Genomic DNA, 19906 nt, shown 5'->3' with positions numbered 1-19906 from the left:
TGAGGTTCAACCTAAACGAATCCCTCGTGGGATTTGATCAGAGGCCAAAAGCCTTAAGTTTTTCAAACTGAATCATTATGGCACATACAATACATACAATTTGGCTGTACACACATAAATTGGCCATGTACCTTTACAATTGTACAGAAAAAGATATACATAGAGACTTATACAGTAGGGATGTAAGATATATAGATACAATTTACCTCTTCCCGCCGTAGCCTAAGTACTTGTCTATCTCGGCGGGAACGTCAAACACTCCAGTCAAGATGGCGTCCGGAGGTTTATCCTCATCATCTTCATCGTCTACAGAGTCCTCCGACTTCGGCCTGTCGATCAGCAAGACCTTTGGTAGCACCTAGAGAAGCAATATTTTTCAATGACAGTTACATGTATGTAATAGCTGAGGAGGTCTACTTCACCACAGAGATAACGCAACATTGCAATGTTCATCAAGCATTTGTATTTTACCACCCCAAGATGTGTGTCAAAAAAAGGTTAACAAATACGTCTCATAACAGAAAATTAGTGGCTGTTTAATGTGTGCCAAGATTCAAAAAAGGACATGCTGCAGTCTCTGTTATCCGCTAAGAGGGTTGAGAAACAATTTGAAACTATTTTCAGCTATGTTCTCCTTTTAGATTAAAATTCAAGGAAAATACGTTTATTCGGTGTCTTTCTTTGTATTCTTTGTATTCGCTCTATGTGTATTGTATATTCAGCTTCCAAAGTATACAATCACTCTTTTTCAAAGTAAACGATCTAGACCCTTCATGCTGGTGTAGCTATGCCAAGACCTTTCAAACCCAAGACCTTTCAAACCCAAGACCTTTCAAACCCAAGACCTTTCAATATTGCACCAAAATTAAAGGTAAGACATAAAAAAATAGTTGACAAAAGTACATTGTTTTGGTGATCACTGTACACTGTACAGTGTACATCTCTCGTAACTATTAAAATGGCATATTTGAATGTGGATGTTATGACAATCCCCTCTGCAATCCTTGTCTGCTACTATTTGAAGTATTAGTATAGCGAAGACTAGGTTCGGCATTGGTCTGGCTACTGATAACAGTTGTATCAGTCTCCTGGCAGACTTATTTGTGATGTTTATTTGTCCGATCATATATGTTGGCTCATCGTACGCAAAAAAAGTTTAACTAGGTGCTAGTGTGGCATTTTTTACCTTACTTCGGACTAGGACTAGAGTTAGCAGCATTATCACTTCGATGAAATCCATTGGTGATTCGGAGGATTTTATCCCCGGACCTCACGGACTGAAGTCTCTCGCTCTACCATTAGACCAGCTCGCTCCCCCCTGATTATTGGTAATTGAAAACATCAGATGCCAGTTCCAGTTGTAGTCCCAAGAAAAAATAACCGCCAACTAGCTGTGCTTCAATCCTACATTTCATAGTTCTGTTGGGCAGACAATTTGTATGATTATGAGAAAACTTAAGACTCCTCATTTTTCTACTTCTATCAAATTACATATTTACCTGTATGAACAGTCTGTGTACCCAGGGCCGCATGCGATGCGTGACTGGAGACCTGAAGTTAACATTGAGTACGGCGATGGTGACCACCACCGACAGTGTGACGAGGACCATGGTGAACAGGAGATACTTGCCGAGGAGAGGAACAGTGAGCGAGGTGGGGGGAATGATCTCCGCCAACAGCAGGAAGAACACAGTAAGTGATAGCAGGATAGAGATACACAGTGACACCTGTAAACATGTGTTGTAGGGTTGTAGAGTGATTGCATAGCTGAATAAATGATGAGGTTGGCAATCCTAAGAATTCTGGAATCAGCTTGCTTAGTGGGCGATTTGGTGGTCCCGCCCTACTACTTCATTGGAAATTACCATTCAAATTAACAAAGCTGGAGGACCAGAAAAAAGTTATAGGAATGTGTTGTAGGGACCTGGGGGTGTTAAGGTGTGGCAGTTTGGTAAGTGGAAAATTATTGAAGATATACACAACTTTTAAGCTGAGGGTGGTTAAAAAAAAACTATAGCATAGTCTAAAAATTAGAACTTATAGTTAAAAATCATAATCAAATCAATATTGTTTCACTATTAAATTTCAAAGGTTTACCTTCTCGCCAGAGTCAGAGGGCAGGTAGAACACAAGTACAGACAGGAATGATATCCCGACACAGGGTATGATGAGATTGACTGTGTAGAAGAGTGTTTTCCTACGTAGCGTGATATTGAAAATGATGTCAGGGTAAGGCTCCTCACAGCAGCTGTAGAACTTCTCGTTACGAACAGCTGGCACTCTCATGATGTCCCACTCCACGGAGAGGTAGAAGTCCTGCAGATCGATGCCGACATCCACCGTGTCCGAGTCTGGAGACTGCATGATGTGCCGGAGATCCACCTGTCACAGGAGAAATAAGACTATCGACTGCTTCTTTGTTAACATGTTTTGCAAGGAAAGGGTCCAAAACCTGATCTTGTTGAAACCTCGACCTCTATAGGCTACAGCTGATAGCCCCATAACAAATGGGATCTGGGTTCAGAATAGGACCCAAGTGGACCAACTAGTAACATTCATGGATAAGGGCGAGGGCTAAATCCACTTTAACAACCAATTATTAACAACTCTGAGAGCTGAAGTAATTGATTCATATACGTAATCTGATTCATTTAAGTGATTCATAATCATCGATGTATAATAACTCTACATCGTATAACAAAATTGTATAACAACTCTACATCGGGAGTTATTATACATCGATGTTCATAATTAGAGTTAAACAGGATTTTCATTACTCTATTCTCATTACAAACCTCTTTAGATTATAGAATTCATTACATCCCACAGGAACGTGGACGTAATAATAGGTAATTCTTGGTACATCAACTGATCTCAAACGGGACCTTTAAATCTTTGGAAACAAAAAAAGTGGAACAAACAAACATATCAATGAAAACAGCTCTTCCTATAACTACTTGCTCCTAAGGTGCTTATAAATTGAAACAAAAAACTGATTGTGATGATATTAAATATTATTGGTATTTCAACTAAATAATTACTATTCTTATTTAAAAGTTTGTTGTTAGACCATTACTGTAAAACTAATCAAATACTATCTGAATGAGAAATATAATTACAAATCTGATAATAGATCTTCAGACGGGTCACAATCAAAAACAAAGGGTCTGTATCAAAGCTTCATGGAAAGATATTATTCCATGTAATTGCATTGAGAGCTGCTTTTCTTTGTACAATGAGTGGCTGCACTCAGCCTAATTTATATCTGAAGAGCCACTGCTTTTATATTTTTGCTGGTTTTGTTTATTTTTTGTTAATCCATCTCTTTGTACTGTCTCATGTTTGAATTAATGTTTTTTGGTGGGCCAGATTATTCATTAGCTCTGCGCTCTTTATAACTACCCTACCTGAACTTGTTAATGGCTAAATGTAGAATGAAAAGATTTCAAAGAATAATCTAAATAACCTTATAACAATTTATGGATTTTATATTTGAAAAAAAAATACATATCGATAGTATTACTCTTAATTGTTGTACTCCTGGTTAACTGTCAAATTGACGTATTTTATTGAAAAGTTGAATGGTTCTGACAGTTTTGCATTTACTGTAATGTAAAAATGGCAATTGCCAGAGCACAGACTATAGAGTAAACCTTAAACTATTGTCTGGGGCTATGGTTAACCTTTTAATTCCAAGGTCACCAGTATTATCCTAAAGGAGCACTTTTGAAATTATTCAAACCACCTGTAATCGGCGTTATGCTTTTCATGATCAATAAATCAATAAAATTTAGAGATCGTTCAGTGGTCGAAAACTCGACCAAAAATAATGTACAGACTTTTCTGTCTTCACCCCACACTGTAAATATCACATAAGATTGAAATTCCTTCCATTTCTTTTATTTTCTGTTCATATTTCGTCACCAGCATGGCAACCCATAAGGCCCATGTTAATATTTTTTTATTTAAAATTCATGTTTCTTGCTTATTTTTAGTCTATTTTGATTTATAAAGGTATTCTGCGCCTAAAGGAATCCCTTTAAAGGAGAATATGTTTCTAACAGTATGCCTAGATTTTCCCTGCAATGCACACAAGCTGCGAAACGGATTTTCAAGAAACATGCTTGCCTATTATAGATTACTAAAGCATAATCTGAACTAAGTAAATAACCCGGGTAAATATCAAGCTAAACTCACTCGACGTTCATACCGACTTTAAAAATGACAAAAGTTATTGGATTGTCAAATAATAAAATTAATGATTGAAATACGGTCATTGCAGAACTTTTAAATATATTTTTTTAAATCTTTTAGTTTGAAGGTAAACAAAACAATGCGTAATACAAATGTTCGACTCGACAGTTACAAAGTAGTGATCTTGGGAAAGTTGTACAAAGTCAAAAACTCGCCATGTGGTACAGATGTTTATAAAACTTAAACTTGTGCCTTCCTTCTTTGACTTACTCTCCCTCAGTTAAATGATGTGCGAGGAATGGAGATCCAATATGAATGTGTGGGAACAGTTTGGAAAGAATGATTTTGTTGCATTGGGTTAAAGTAAAAACTAAAATAATGATTAAGGTGATTAAATATGTTCAACATTGTTTATAGAAATTTAAAATAAAATAAAGTATTATTGGTTGAGTTTTTGACCACAGGACGACCTCTAGTAAGCAATAAATGTGTGCAGGGTTGTTAAAGTCATTTAAATTAATTTAAAATAAATTTCCCCTTTCTATTTTCCCTACAATATTGAGTATTATTTTAGTATTAAGTTATTTTATATTATGTTTGCACAATATATAGTTTTGGTCTTGTTTCCGATCACGAGGCGACCTCTAGCAATTTTTATTACAAAATAACAGGGTTTGTGTGATTTTGATTAAAACATACTTAAAAAAATCTTAGTTTCCATCAAATTGTTTTTAAAAAGGATCTTACCGTAGGTGTTTCAAAAACCAAGGGAAATTTAGCTGAATATTAAAGTGTAAGTTGGGTTTTATTAAGTTTTGATGGAAGTGCCTTTTAATCACATTTTCGAGGGTGTTCGCCGGCTGAAAGTTGGCCTGAAAGTCGCGTATCGAGTGTTCATACATGAACAATGAGCCTGAGAGAAGCGGAGATGATCCTACTTTTATAGATCAGTCCGATTTTGTGCCGAGAACAGATTCATAAAAGTTTCAAAACAGCTTTTATCTGAAGGGAGGTTTATGTGTGAATGCTTTCCGAGCTTCGGAAACCAATCTCATTATGTGAGCTAAAACAGAAGAAGAACTTTCATCTCCATAGTAACGACGTACATATGAGATAGCGAATATCGATGCTATAATAGCTGAGATAATATATACATTAAATGAGGGAATATTTTATTTCGAGACGAACGCTACAACTACATTTATTTTTTAATAGAGTTAGTTTTACTGGAATGATATTTACATCACACAGATATTGAACAAAAGATCATTATAGTATTAAAAATTCAGTAAACGAGTAAACCCTCTGTTGTAGTTTCATAATTACATAACATATATTTGATATGAACACGCCATATTTGATTCAAAACACAATTATGTATAAACATTTCTATATTTAAAATGAAGGAAAGTATTAGTTAAATGCACAATATAAATCTTCATTGACAGACGATATTGTGCCTATTGCTAAGACTGTAGGGTATAATCATAAACGATTTTTAAATAAGACACTTAATAAGGGAATGTCTCCAAGGTCCATTAATATGAAGTTCTGGTGAAATTATGTAAGATATATAAACATATATTTGGTCATTGCAGTCTTCTAAATCAGAGGTTAAAGTATACTGTACTACAGGAGTTTCAGAAGTTACTCCATCGTTGAGTGTGTAGTGGTAGTATCATAGATGAACTTATATAATGCTTAAGTGTAGCGTTAAGAGTGAACTAATAAACTTAGCCTCGAAAGAGCTGAAGGGAAAATGGCTTTGTTGGACCGTAATAACCCGTGCCTTATCCATCATCAGTTTATTTGAATTTTTTTGTGCGATTGAAATTCATGAACACTGTTTTGTCGACAAATATTAGTTAAACTTCAATATTATACTGTCAATAGAGAAAATAAAAGCATGGATTACAAAGAGAGTAAATACACTAAATTAGCTTAAATAAGCTTTATACAAATTAATTAGGCATCAAGTTTGTTTTTTCTATTTGTAAGAAACTAGTCATTTGTTTTTCTTCTTACAGTTATATTGTCGTCATTTATTACTTTAGCCATACACGTGTTGGGTTAAGTATTTGCCTTTTTTTGCATTTAAGTTTGAGAATATGAAGGTTATTTGGAATATTTGTTATTACAAATATTTATAGGTAAATTTTAGTGTGTTATGATAGATGTGTATAGGCTTTACAACGTTTTTGATGATGACAAATTAATACGATAAGAACTTGGTTTTGTTAGAGATTAAGAGTCGTAACATTTTATTTAATATTCTAAAAACTAATTATATATCACAGTTATTTGCTCTTTTAAACTTAGATTTTAAATAATTATTATCTATACTAATATCATTGACTATTGGATACAGAAGAATACATCCCATCTGTATTATTAGTCAATGCTAATATGGTAAAAATTAGTTATATAAATGGATGATTTATTGTTGAATAAATCTAAATAATTAATATAGGATTAGTCTGTGTAAATAACTACACAGTTATATAGATATCTGTACAGTGTGTATGTGTTAGATGCACGTCTGTCTGAGGTAATATTACGTACATAATAACAGTCGTAGTTGGGTATTCTAATTAATTTTGTAGGGTATTTTATGTTTGGTTTCTTCGTCTCTTAGATCAATCGTGCCTATCTCTAAGAGAAATTCTAACCTAAAAAGAGTTCCTCTGTTAATGGTGGGAACTTTGTGGTAGTAACAGGACTGTTCAGTAGTATCCATTGGCAGTATGTATAGGCATGTATGAGCAATGGATATAATTTTAATGAATAATAACAACGAAACTGTATTACCTACTAAACACAGTCAAAGAAAATGTAATAATGTTGCTTGTGTATGCAATCATATAAACCAGGTCAATGTATCATTACACCATTCAAAGGTTTTAAAGGTGGTCAGAGATTAACGCATCGGTGCTTCAAAATCAATTATTAATAAACCAACAAACTCTGTCGGTGACCCAACTACGCCTGCCATCATTCTAAAACTGACTACAACTTAAACATGGAAATTGAATGTCTAATTCTGTTGATGTCCAAAGCTTTAAGTCAATGACTAACAATTAACAAATACAATAAAATGAGACTCTAGATGTTTCAAACAGTGACTATTGAAGTTGAATGCTAATGTGATTACTCACGTGATACCCGTCGTACGTCCAGGAGCCGAACTTCATGAAGCATGTTTGCTCGTCGAAAGGGAAGTATTCTACGTCTATCTCACAGAAGGACTTGTAAATGGCTGGAGGTTTCCACACCACCTTCCCCGTATGATGGAGAATAGCCTTTGTCATTATCGTCACCTCGTAGTTGCCATCCGCACTGTAGAGTAAATTCAAGCATTAATACAACTCCAAGTAAGAGGATTATGCACCAAAGTTTATATAATCCTGCACCACTCTAGTTTGAATCACTACTTAAAGTTTGAATTGGAAGTTTTTGAATTTTTTGTGGGAAAATATTAGGGGATTAAGAAAATCCCGCAGTTCTAATTAAGGATTTAACACTTTTTTGGACATGTGAGAGCACATTTTGTCGGGTAGTCGAGAGATTATAGTGCTCGGATTCAAATCCGAACGTCGCTGGTTCGATCAATCCTGAAACCCAGATGTCATCGTCACAACTGTTTGGACAGTTTCCATAGAAAAAGTAATAGATTTAGTAGGAAGGTAGAAAAAATTAAAGAACTGACACTTGAATCACCCCACTTAAAAAAAATAATAATACCCCTGTCGCAACATAACTACAGAATAAGCGAAGGATAAACGTGATGATAACTTTGTTCCTGACTATGATCAAGTGGCTCTTTAAACGCCTAGAAAAGCCCGATGAGCAAATACAGCTGGGCAAGGATCAAACCGGCGACATTCTGACTTCTAGCCGAGCATTATACCTAGTTGAGCTATCACTGATAGCGTTCATGCTTTAAACAGTAAGTAATTAACCAACAAAATCATCATCTCATTTATTACAGAATGCAAAACTAGACGTAATGGTTGAAAGTTAGATTTTGATAGGTAAAAATACAGGGACGAAAGAACAAAGCTCTTATAGTCTAGAAAACTAAACAAACGCAGAAAGCTAAATGATATATGATTGAAATGTGCTTGATTTAGTTCAGAATATAGATTAAGTTCAAATGGGCTTAAAAACAAATCGAGCTTAAGTAATTTCATTACAGTATACCTCATGCTTGAAGGAGGTGATTTGAAAGAGAAGAACTTCCAATGGAATTAAATAATACAACAATAAAGTATACTCGAAGGGGATATTTTAAAACACCGTAAAAACTGAGTCAAAGGAAATCCGTTTAATTACGTAGCCTAGTAGAACAATTTAGAACAGCCTGTAAAACCGAAGAAAATTGCAATACTTTGCAAATTGAAATACTCATAGAAGTGAATCATTTTACAAACTTATTCAGAAGGGAACGAAATGATCAATGTACAAATCTGTATTTCAAATAACCACCTTTTGGTTTACAACTATTTTAATTAAACAAAGTACTATTCTTAAGTTAACGAGTTATCCGAAGCTTTCAGAGTTTAGCCTGCAAAGAGTTTACTTGTCAAAGTTTCAATGATTAAAACTTTGAAGGCAACTCATTATTCGTTGAATAAGCTGAAAAGTTGGCCAAGCTTTGGTGGACTTTTCGCCTAAAATAATCTTATTGTTACATTACAGAAAGTTTCAATTGATTAAATAACCTCGCAGTTCGTCCCTGTCTAATTAAACTATTTCAATCTCAATTTAGTAAAATCATTACACAATAGTTATTTTGTTTGTCATTTACATATACGTGGGTTTAAGTTGCACATCTATAGGTGATACACAAGGTCTACATATTGAACACACTCTTGTAGTGGGCTTCTCTTATATTTCTTTTGCAATATTAGACAAAATTGTTTTAAAACTTACTAATCTTTTAAATTTCTCATGTTTACTAGCGTTTCTCTATATTTTATACACGAGTATTCCTCCAATAATCACACTTCTGAACGGTATTAATGTTATAGGTTTTAAAATGTTGTAATAATGTTTTCAAGATTCTTCTTGAAATATTTTAATAATATATTCTTATATTCATGAAAGTTAAAAACGAGTACTACATCTGAAATATACATAGTGTATTTATTAATTCACCCACAAATATAAACCAATTACTTATGAATAGAAATATGAATTTCCAAGTAATATACGACGAAGGAAGCCTCTCGAATACTCTTAAATCAACGTATTTAAAGGACTACATACCTTTACGTCCACAGTTCATAGAGTATGGTCAAACTCACTACATGTTTTGCCTATTAAATCATATGTACATAGGCATTGTCAAGTGATTCTTCAAGGACGTTTAATCCATTTGTAGACTCGTCAAGAAAATTCAAATATATACACATTTAAGACTACACATTGTATGACAAAACATTAAACAATTAGTAGGCCTACTATTAACCGGTCGCGACACCGTACAACGTGTCGTCTTATATGTGTATTTACCACGATTACTATAAAAATATCGGTATGGATCATAAACATAAACAAATGACGTTGTTGGCCCGAATCCTATACTAATAGCATTGAACATATGTTTTGGCAGTTCCATTTAAGCAATGTTAAATAATGTTTAGTATTTACTTATATGTTCTTGATGAGTCTGATACTTTTCGTACGGATCAAATAAACATTTTCCTTCTGTCACCATTTAATACCATGATACATTTTCTGAACCATTATATATATAAAAAAAACGAATATTAGCATTTCTATTTTGGATAGGAGTTTTCAGGTTATAATAAAATCTATAATTAAATTGTTCACTACATTATTTGCAAGTGTTTTAACATCACTTGCACCTATTTGACTTGAACAAATAATTATTTCAATTCATTCGAAAATCCATAAATTAGGCATAAGTCAACTTTATAGCAACAGCGAAATACGTTGGTGTTGTATTAAAACGTAAACAATAAAAGTACAACTGCTGATTACATATTTACTCAATGTCTTCCTTTATGCATGAATGTTTTAGCATGACCATTTTACGTGGTTACTATTTTGCGTTTTAGGTGTATCATCTGTGAGGAGCGCAAGAAACAGCTATTTATAATCAATGCAAAATTGGCTGCTTTTAAAGAAACGTATGATTTTCCCAGAGTGAAACTGTCGAGCCATTAAAATAGCTAGTTAATAAACAAAAGGTTAATAGTACAATATAGGCATAGAACCATTGTCTGTGATAGAACAATAAATTTTGAGGTTATGGTTGCTAGGCTACAGCGACAATACAGATAATTAACTTACCACAATATATTATCCTGTTGTTGAAATGTACCAAACAACTTTTTTGTTTAAACATGAACGTTGTAACCAAATAAACAAAAGTCTGAAAACATTCATTTTCGAGAAAGAAATCAAAATACCCTCTAAAACAGCTTTTCTGTGAGTCGAAATAAGTTTAAGTTTCTTGATAAATAAAAAAAGTTATGATTAATGAAACCATAATATAATCAAATGGTAATCAGGTGAATTTCAATAGTATAGTCTCACCAAGCAGAAGGCTCACATTCAGTTGAATATTTATTAAAAATTACTCAAAAATACCATCCAAATAATAAATACTTTCATAAAAGTATCACATGTTCAAAGTAGATTGTATGGTAAAAATACGAATAAAAAGTTATTGGAAAATAAATAACACAGAAATTAAAGTTAAAACGAATGCTTGAATTAGCCTACACTTTTCCAACAAATCCGGGAAACTTCAGAAAGTTTTAAAACTAATACAAACTGGTAAACAACCAAATAAACTTTTAAATGAAGAAGATTGGGAAAGTAGTTGTCAGCCACAGCCTTCCTTAACATTAACTCGTTTGCTTGAAAAATCTTTCAGTTATAATTTAAAATATCCATCCAGTGTAAACATCAACATTGCAGTAATCCCTAAATTGAGAAGAAGTTGCGAAATCATGCTAAATGTTAAAGCAATAGTTTAAGTTGTTTTAAAGGGATATTTAAGGGTTTTCTCAAATTCAATGATATACTTTAAAACTGTAAGTCATTCGTGTTAATCAAATTTCAAATCCAAGAAATCGTTTTGAACTGAAGCCATGACAAATTGTTTAATGGCTAGTTACTTGGCATATTTTTATCACAAGTCACAATGAAAACTCATTCATTTCTATTATTTTTCACTGTATTGGAAAACGACGGGAGAGCCAATGCTTATTTACTATCCCTAATTCAGTTATTTAATGAACTATAATTTGAGATGCAAATAATAAAGTATAATTTTAGTAATAAAAATGTGGATTACAATTCGTTTATTCCTTAAGCGTTTTTGGTACAACACGGCTGACAGAAAAATCCGTGCTTTTTAGAATATTAAAAAGATGAATGATTCATTGAAACGAAATACCCCCACCACAGCAAACCTACAGAATAAGTGAATTTCCAATAGCCTGATTAGATTTCCATGAAAATATTTTACATTGGGTTTGATGAGTAGGCCTACTTAGGTTTGCTGCTGCGGGGAACCTAAGAAAGATAATGTTTTGTAAAATGTTAATAGCTTTGTATAAAATATATAAAAAATGTCCGATTTAAGTTAAATATAACTATATAGTCAATGGGTATAGTCTAACATGACAATTAAAAATGTATATATATATTTTTGAATTTTACCCGTAACAATTAAGCATACAACAACACTTCAGTATACCAAACTATTGTTTTTTAAGCTCTATAAAATTGTGTAGGGAAAATTTCAGACATTTATGTTTTGAGGGGTAAACATTGGAAATCAAAATTTTCACCCCACAAAACCCCGTTCGTATGGTACCGGGTTCGAGAACTCTTTTGAATAAACGTAAGTTTACACGTCTGTACCAAATTTGATCAAAATTGGCTTCTGAAGGCATCAAAATGAAAAAGTACATCGGTCCCGGGTCTAGGTCTTCCCATGACACCTATGCTAATAGCTTATTCCCTATGTATGGGAAATTCGCTAGAATTACAACAAAAACATAAATAATAATATTTATGCATTATATAGTTATGTGAGTAAAACATTAAATAAACTGACCGGTGAAATTAAAAATGTACCAGAAACTACTACATATTTACAATGTAAAAATATAAGTTAACGTAAACAAAGAACGGAAGAGTGAAAAAAAACTTGTCAATAGTATCGAACTAATTGAATTTACAGGTTATTTGAATTAACCTTTTGCTAATGAACTCCTAGTTCGATACATTTTCAGTCTCAAGCTTGAGTCGATGGGCAAGGTCAAAGAGGATGTCAACCTCTAGAAATGCATTATCCAGTTACTTAGAACAATCAATTGTTAACATATTTCGTTACTTTTTTTTCTTTTCTTCAAAGGCGAGTAGGAATTGCTGCAGCTACTTCAGTGGTTCAGTGGTCTAAGGTTGAGTTAGTAACAAAAGAATCTTTTTCATACTTTTGGTGACATTGAATCAGAAAGTTAAAGTAGTAAATCTTGTCCAGTAACACAATTAAGTTCGTAGCAATGCACAGGCCAAATTGTAAAAAATAAAACAGTACCTATTTTTACTCTAGTCTCTTATCATAACGTAATTGTTAGGTATAAATACCAAATTTACTTTCAAGCTAAACGTCAGTAATATCTGTACGTAAGATCAACAATTTTTGTATACTGTATATTTTTATGTGATATATTAGATGATTATATATTATGGCATAATCTATTGTTATATTTGTAATTTATATGGAATTGTTTCACGTATACGTAATTTAAAATATGCAATTAACGTAAGAAATGTGATTTTCCGCATGTAAATGATCAATTTAATAAAGATCTAGCAATATGAGATTGGATTCATTAATTGAACCAATCTTACTTAATTACAAGATAATGAAAGTAATGCAAAGCTAAAAACTGAAATGGTTGTAATAGGCCTAATGGTGTTCAACGTGTATCCAAACTTAAACAAAAAGTTAAAAGTTAACGTAGAAAGACAGGCGAGAAAATCGTTTGTTGCGTATTTTTATGTTAAAACACAATGCCTGCATAACTATTGCGTTAAAGATGTATTTTTTCCTAAAATACTAGTATATACATAGGACGATAGTACGATGCAGATTGAAACGATCGAAAGAGGCTAACGAACATTAACTGCCTAACCAACTACCTATTATAAATGTTATGACGTATTCAATTGGTTGATATATCTATTGTGACCACTATATTATTTCCTTTTATCTCTGTGTCTAAGGAATGTCGGCCTAAGTCACTAACAAGACTTCAAGATCGCACCACTCATCCTACACTCATCTCCATTCATACTTGGCTTAAAATACCTACTTTGTATGGTCGCCATTTAATAAGAAAGTATTTAAGTATTAAACGTTGTTGTAAATAAATGATAAAACCATGCAATTTTTAATTCAAAACAATCAGAACCGAATGAAAACCAAAAACCATCAAAATAACATCCAAAGTACATAGTTACATACTCAAACAATAAAATAAAAATACATGGCTTGTTCATACAATACAATAATTCATATGCATAAATAATAAAACCGAAACAAAAGACTAGTTTCAAACGGAATGTTAAATAAAGGAGTCTAATTATCTGGAACAAAAAGACACGTTTTGGCAATTAAATAGAAATAATTATAATTCCAGCTTGTGACAAAACATGTGTTGGACAACCCCATGACGTGTTGTGGTCATTTATCGCAATTTGTCATCGCCGGAACAATTAAACCTGCCAATGTATTCGGTCCGAAAATTGGACTAAAGATAAAAATAGTTAGTTCAACTATCCAATATAATAGGAACAACTTTAATTTGCAAATAAAAATAAATCATGCTTTCAAGAATATATTGGGTTTTAGAGGGTAAAACTTGCCTTACTTCATGCGCATGGACGCATGGTGTTTTGTGATAAGAACAGCTTTTTACTTCCAAATTTGAGTTTTGTGTCGTCAAATATATTTAAAAATTATTATTCTTCAAAATTGAAAGAAAATCTGAACTTTTTGAACCCTACACTTATGCATTGGTTCTTTATTACTCATATCTTTTAAAAGGGATTCACGCAATGAAATGTAAAGAAAAGCCTTCTCAATCCAAAATTTATTTATTTACTGAATGACAATCCAAATAAATAAGCTGCAGAAAACTCATATTTTTATTATTTCATATAAAAAAATCAGAAGAATATTTCTGTAACCAAGCAAATTTTCCCCCATGGTATTTAAGAATAACTTAAGTTTTGAAATCCAGAAGGGCAAATGTCCAATTCTCAAACGTCTATTAATCCTTCTAAACACTTATAACCCTTACATAAATACAAAAAATACCAATAAAAAATACAAAAAAGTACATAAAATAGTAGTACTATATATATTATTTTTAATATACTCTATAGCTTAATAATAATAATAACAGTACGATACCAGTGTAAAATACGCTTTGTTAAGTATACAATTTTACTACATGCACATAAAATATGGCAAATAAACATAAAATAGCTAGGAGTCATAGTTAAATAGTCAATAGTTCTTATGAGTCATTTTAACGGAATAATGTTTCTTGGATAGGGCGAGTTTACTTTATAAAATTAATACATTTTTAACTAATAGAACCCTTGACAGATCTAAAATACTTATTGGAAAAAGTGACGTCTTTAATTTTATCAGATCTTGAACCGAGAGAAGAAAATGTAATCTTTACAAATATCCGCACCGGTTATCTAAGATGAGACCATAAAACTAAATTGTCTTCTTTCCGAAACTGGTCGATCAGTCTTTCTACGTTCAGACGTTCATATAAACTATCGTACACGAAAAACGAACACGTTGGTCTCCTACATTATCCCGATTTAGAAGAGGTTTCAAAATATTCATCCACACTTTTATGGGGTTAGTAAATGGAAGATATGGCATTTTGTGCTCTAGGTAACAAAAATAAAAACAAATACCCCCACCTCAGCAAACCTGCAGGCTTAGTGAATTTCCATTTGCCTGATTGGATTTGCACTAAAATGTATCCTTAAAAATATCACATTTATTTCCTATTTAAATATAATTAGTTTAACGAGTACTTAGGTTTGCTGCAACATGGAGGGTAAAAATCCAAAATATAAAAGCAAACGATAAAAATCTAAAATGTATAATCCAAGAAGAATTTAAAATAGAACACGTTTCTTAATTAACTTGAAACAAAACATAGATTATAGATTCATGGAGGGTACCTCTAGAGTAAACAAGCAGCAATAAACTAATTTCATAATCTTCCCTTAAAGTGATCGGTCTCTTTTTTGTAACTCATATAAAGTTTTATTCTAAATTTTTAAATCGTCACAAGACAACATTATTAAGCTATTACTCGTTTGAGTGCAATCATCAATTGTATTTTAAATTGCATTTATTAATTTTACTTCGGGTCAACTAATTAAGTGTAGGTATTGTGAGAAAACACTTGAAAATCTTTGATCTAGCTAAAGAGGGGTGATAGCCCCACTTTATGAAAGAAAAAAAAAAACAAAATACATAGACTATTCGAAACAAAGACTTTATGCAGACATTTCGTTCTAAATAATTATGTTTTTCAATCAACAACAATAATTATAATACATAACAGTTTAAGTATTTTTTTTTATTTACAGATAACTTTAGTAGAACATTTTATCAATCGAATTTACTAAGAAGATCTTTTGTTCCTGCATACTAGAGAACACATATATTTTTATCCTAATCCTAATAAATATTATTTTCATTATTATTTAAATGTAATAAAACTATAAACATACACTGTTTGTATGGGATCAGATATAGAGCATTATCATAAAAAAATAAAATAAAAATTCAGTTAGAAGATAAATAGTGTTAAAATGCTAGAAGTAATTCCCATTATTTAAATCTTCATAGAGGAAAAATCCAATATGATTGGTCTTCATCACGCTCTCTTTGGAACATGAATTATTCAATTCAGTGTTTATTTACTACCTCGAGGCAATTAGAATATTTCAAGCTCAAATCTTGCTAAATTTACTTTGATTTGATATTTTATGTTCAAATTCTTATTTTAATTGGTAATATTTTTCAACGTGTTATTTGCTTGTTTAATCTATTTTATAGATAGGAGACTATAGGAACCTCAATTATTTTATGTATAACGGTGTCTTAGGTAGGCTAAATAATATATTGATAAATGTATAAAGAACTATTAAAACATTTTTATATAATTAAATCTTAAAGTTTTTTTAAAAGAGCAAAGAGTATTTAAGAACCAATTATGTCTGTTTCAAAACAAAACAAAAATTACATTCATCGAACATATCAATAATACGAGTAGTTGTTTTCGCGTGACAACATGTTATCTCTGTTGAGTTGAATGGTTAGGACAGTTATACTAGTAAAACAATAATTTGCATCTTTAAACTATACTTAAAACTATTAGTTGAAATGTTTAAAAGAACAAAGTTAAAACCGTAAATACATTTGGTACTAACGGTAATCTTTAGTCTTAACAGATTAATTTTTGTTACATAACGCACCAAACAAATTACAATCAGCGATACTAAAATATTATTTATTAATTGGGTTTAACACAGACACAACCGTAAGCTAGGCAAGTCCATAAAAATTTTACTCCTGCACGTGCAGTGATTTTCAATGATTTTAGGTCGAAAGCTTCTATCTAGTTTATTAACACTTGATCATTTCATGTAAATAAAGCTGATGTTTTTATAACCCTGATAACATGTTGAGGGTCTGTTTGAAACTGTTTGCCGTACATTTTGTCGGGACTTTCTTGTATGGAAATCTTGAATAAGTTGAATAGTAAAAAAATCAAAAACTCCTAAGACTATAAAAAAAAAACTTTACACATTTTATTTTTAAGCTTTGGATATAAAATTTGGTTTAGAACTTTAACATCAATCAGTACAAAATGTAATTTAATAATTCGTGTATACTTAATTTTGATTTCTTTCCTTATTTTTTAGACAACAAAGGTTGCAAAAATATTAAAGAAATCGTATAGTTGTCGAATACAGCACGTTGTCTTATGGGAATTTCATGGAGACATGGTATATTATGTAATGACAAGCTGTAAACGTTGAGTTTGATGTATCCGACACCCTTCACCTCCCCCTTGTTCATCCTCTACTTTCCCTCACTCATTTATCTTTGGAATTAACTCAATATACATCACAGCTCTGTGAAAGAACTTAATTATGTTGGTCCCAGTATTTCGAAGAAAAAAAGTATTTTACGGATTTAATTTTAAAGCTCAAATTTTTAATTTGCTGCGGCTTACTGAAATTCCCTATGTTTTTGAAATGACTTTTCTTTTTTAATAAAGCGTTACGGTTTAATTACTGTATTCTTATCTTATTTTGAGATTCGCAACAGTACAATAAAGGGAAGAATTTCAGTATACAGTAAAAGCTGATTTAAACTTTTTTTACGCTATTGGAACGTTATGCATTTGTGTAAGGTTCAAAACCTTGGGCTTTGAACTGTCTAACGAAGACGTATTATTACAAGATGACACCATAAAATTGATAACCGTATGATAGTAGCATATGGATCCAGAATTAATCTCACTTGAGATAAATCCAGAAGTTTTCAGTTTTGAAGCTGAGTGCTATAATCAATCTGCTGCCTAGGTTTTGATCCACACTTTATATATTTCTTCATGGGTCACATGTATTAAAAATAATATAATTTTCAAATTGCATATAAAATATCCCCTCGTAAATCTGGAAACATTAGCCGTCTTTGTTCGGTTAATGTTTACCATGAATGATTGTCCATCTAATGATCCATACGGGTTGATCAAAAAGATTTGATTTTTTTATAGAGGTAGGTGATTCCTTTCCATACGTCCTTGAGCCTTGAGCATAGTCAAGCTACACAAGGCATCCCACTACATTCTACACTCATCCTCAACTTATATTTTAGCTGCAATTTTCCTAACACTTCAATTTAAATTTCTTTTAATAATGATATTTGAATCTAAATACTGAAGGATAAAAGGTACTTACTTGTTATAGAGGACGATGTCCGGTAGCCAGATGTGTTCTGAAGGCACGTGAAGAGTGTCAACACCTCCGTACTCGTCGGGGTTCCACTTTAGCTTGTAGTCGTTCCACTCCTGCAACAATGGACGTGACATGTCAACAACAACAACAACAACAACAAACAACAACAACAACAATAACAACAACAGAAAACAACAACATTATGATTATAGATTATAAGAAATTTTGTTTAGGGTTTAGGTAGCTTCAGATTTGGACGCACACAATACTCTTTACTGATAATCTGTAGATCTGAAAAATACTTGTTTACAAGAGGCATTTAATTTGACATGAAACCAACAAAATAAAAAGATCAGGTAGGCCCATTCAAACTAAAGTTGAGTTTTAAAAGTACTTAAAATCTTGCTATTAGAACTATTGATAAAAAAATTGATTGACCAATTAATTATCGGTAAGAATTATGAAGAAAACTTAAAACCTGTTAATGAATTTTAATTTGTAATCTCAGAGTTCGTGTGATAAAAAGCCATCACATTTGATAACTCAAAGGCATCAGTATTTATGTAAATGTATAAGGTGTGCAAGGTGATTTGTATAATGGGTAATGAATGTATAAGGTGAATGATTTATTGGTTAGGTATAATTTTATGCAAAAAATAATGTTTTGAAAAATGCTATCATTTTTGAGACAAGAGAGTAGGATGTCTTAAATCATTGAGTTTCTAATTTCTAATTATGCTGGTTTAATTGATCGGTCTATCGTTAGCTGTTTAATGATGTTGGTCTTAATTTGCAACAGAAAGTATGTTGACAAGTATGAATATGTGTAAACAAGTATCAAGCATGCAATGCACGTGATAGAATAAGCTACAGACAAAACTGCAGCCATAATCTCATTTACGCTTTTAGCGAATTTCCCATATAGGGAATAAGCTATTACCGTAGTAAGACCTGGACCCGGGATAGATTTTTTTCGTTTTGAGGTCCCTAGAGGCCAAAAACACCATCCGTTCAAATTCATATACATATATTCATATATATTTATGTATTTAAATATATATGTCCGTTAGCGCGATAACTCGGAGCAAAAATGATCCGATTTTGATGAAATTTTGTACAAGCGTGTAAACCTACGTTTATTCGAACGAGTTCGCGAACCAGCATGATCGGACCATGGGAACGGGGGTTTATGGGGTAAAAACGGGATTTTCCCATTTTTGGCCAAAAAAACATCACATTTTGCAATGTCATTCTAAACTATTTTGTAGAGCTTAAAAAAACAAATAGCTTAGTATATTGAAGCTTTTTAATAGTTACGAAAAAATTTTAAATTTAAAATTTCTATGTTATTCTTATGGAGAATAAGTAAACTGTTGTAGTTTGCTTGTTTATTAATATATTTTGCCCAAATTTGGAAAATGTTTTTATTTCTTACTAACAATTAACATTTTACATAAAAAAACACTTTTACCCTCCCTGATGCAGCTAACCTAAGTATATGTTAATCTGATTCTATTTAAATAGGGATAAATCACTTAGATAAAATTGGTTATTTGGCAGGATTTGAACCCGGGACCTCAGGGACCGAAGTCCCGTGCGCTCACTTGCTCTCACTTGCACTCAGCTTGCTCCCCGGAGATTTGGTTTGACAATG

The 19906-nt window shown here is 32.1% G+C and overlaps 1 protein-coding gene across 1 annotated transcript in view; it reads right to left on the bottom strand.

The window, feature by feature from the left end:
• Positions 1 to 19906, bottom strand: part of LOC129002590 (acetylcholine receptor subunit alpha-like 1) — a 300058-nt gene that overhangs the window by 10051 nt on the left and 270101 nt on the right. Inside the window, exons 4-8 of the mRNA XM_054430512.1 lie at positions 18256 to 18365; positions 7350 to 7530; positions 2098 to 2382; positions 1500 to 1727; positions 207 to 358 (exon numbers count right to left, since the gene is read on the bottom strand). Coding sequence (XP_054286487.1) covers positions 207 to 358; positions 1500 to 1727; positions 2098 to 2382; positions 7350 to 7530; positions 18256 to 18365 — 956 coding nt within the window. The remainder of the gene's footprint in view (positions 1 to 206; positions 359 to 1499; positions 1728 to 2097; positions 2383 to 7349; positions 7531 to 18255; positions 18366 to 19906) is intronic.

The sequence above is a fragment of the Macrosteles quadrilineatus genome, unplaced genomic scaffold (genome assembly GCF_028750875.1).
Source record: "Macrosteles quadrilineatus isolate MER2022 unplaced genomic scaffold, UCM_ALF_1.0 Scaffold_9__3_contigs__length_116548681, whole genome shotgun sequence".
Lineage (NCBI taxonomy): Eukaryota > Metazoa > Arthropoda > Insecta > Hemiptera > Cicadellidae > Macrosteles > Macrosteles quadrilineatus.
The sequence above is the reverse complement of the archived record's forward strand: the minus strand, read 5'-3'. Positions and strand labels throughout refer to the sequence as shown.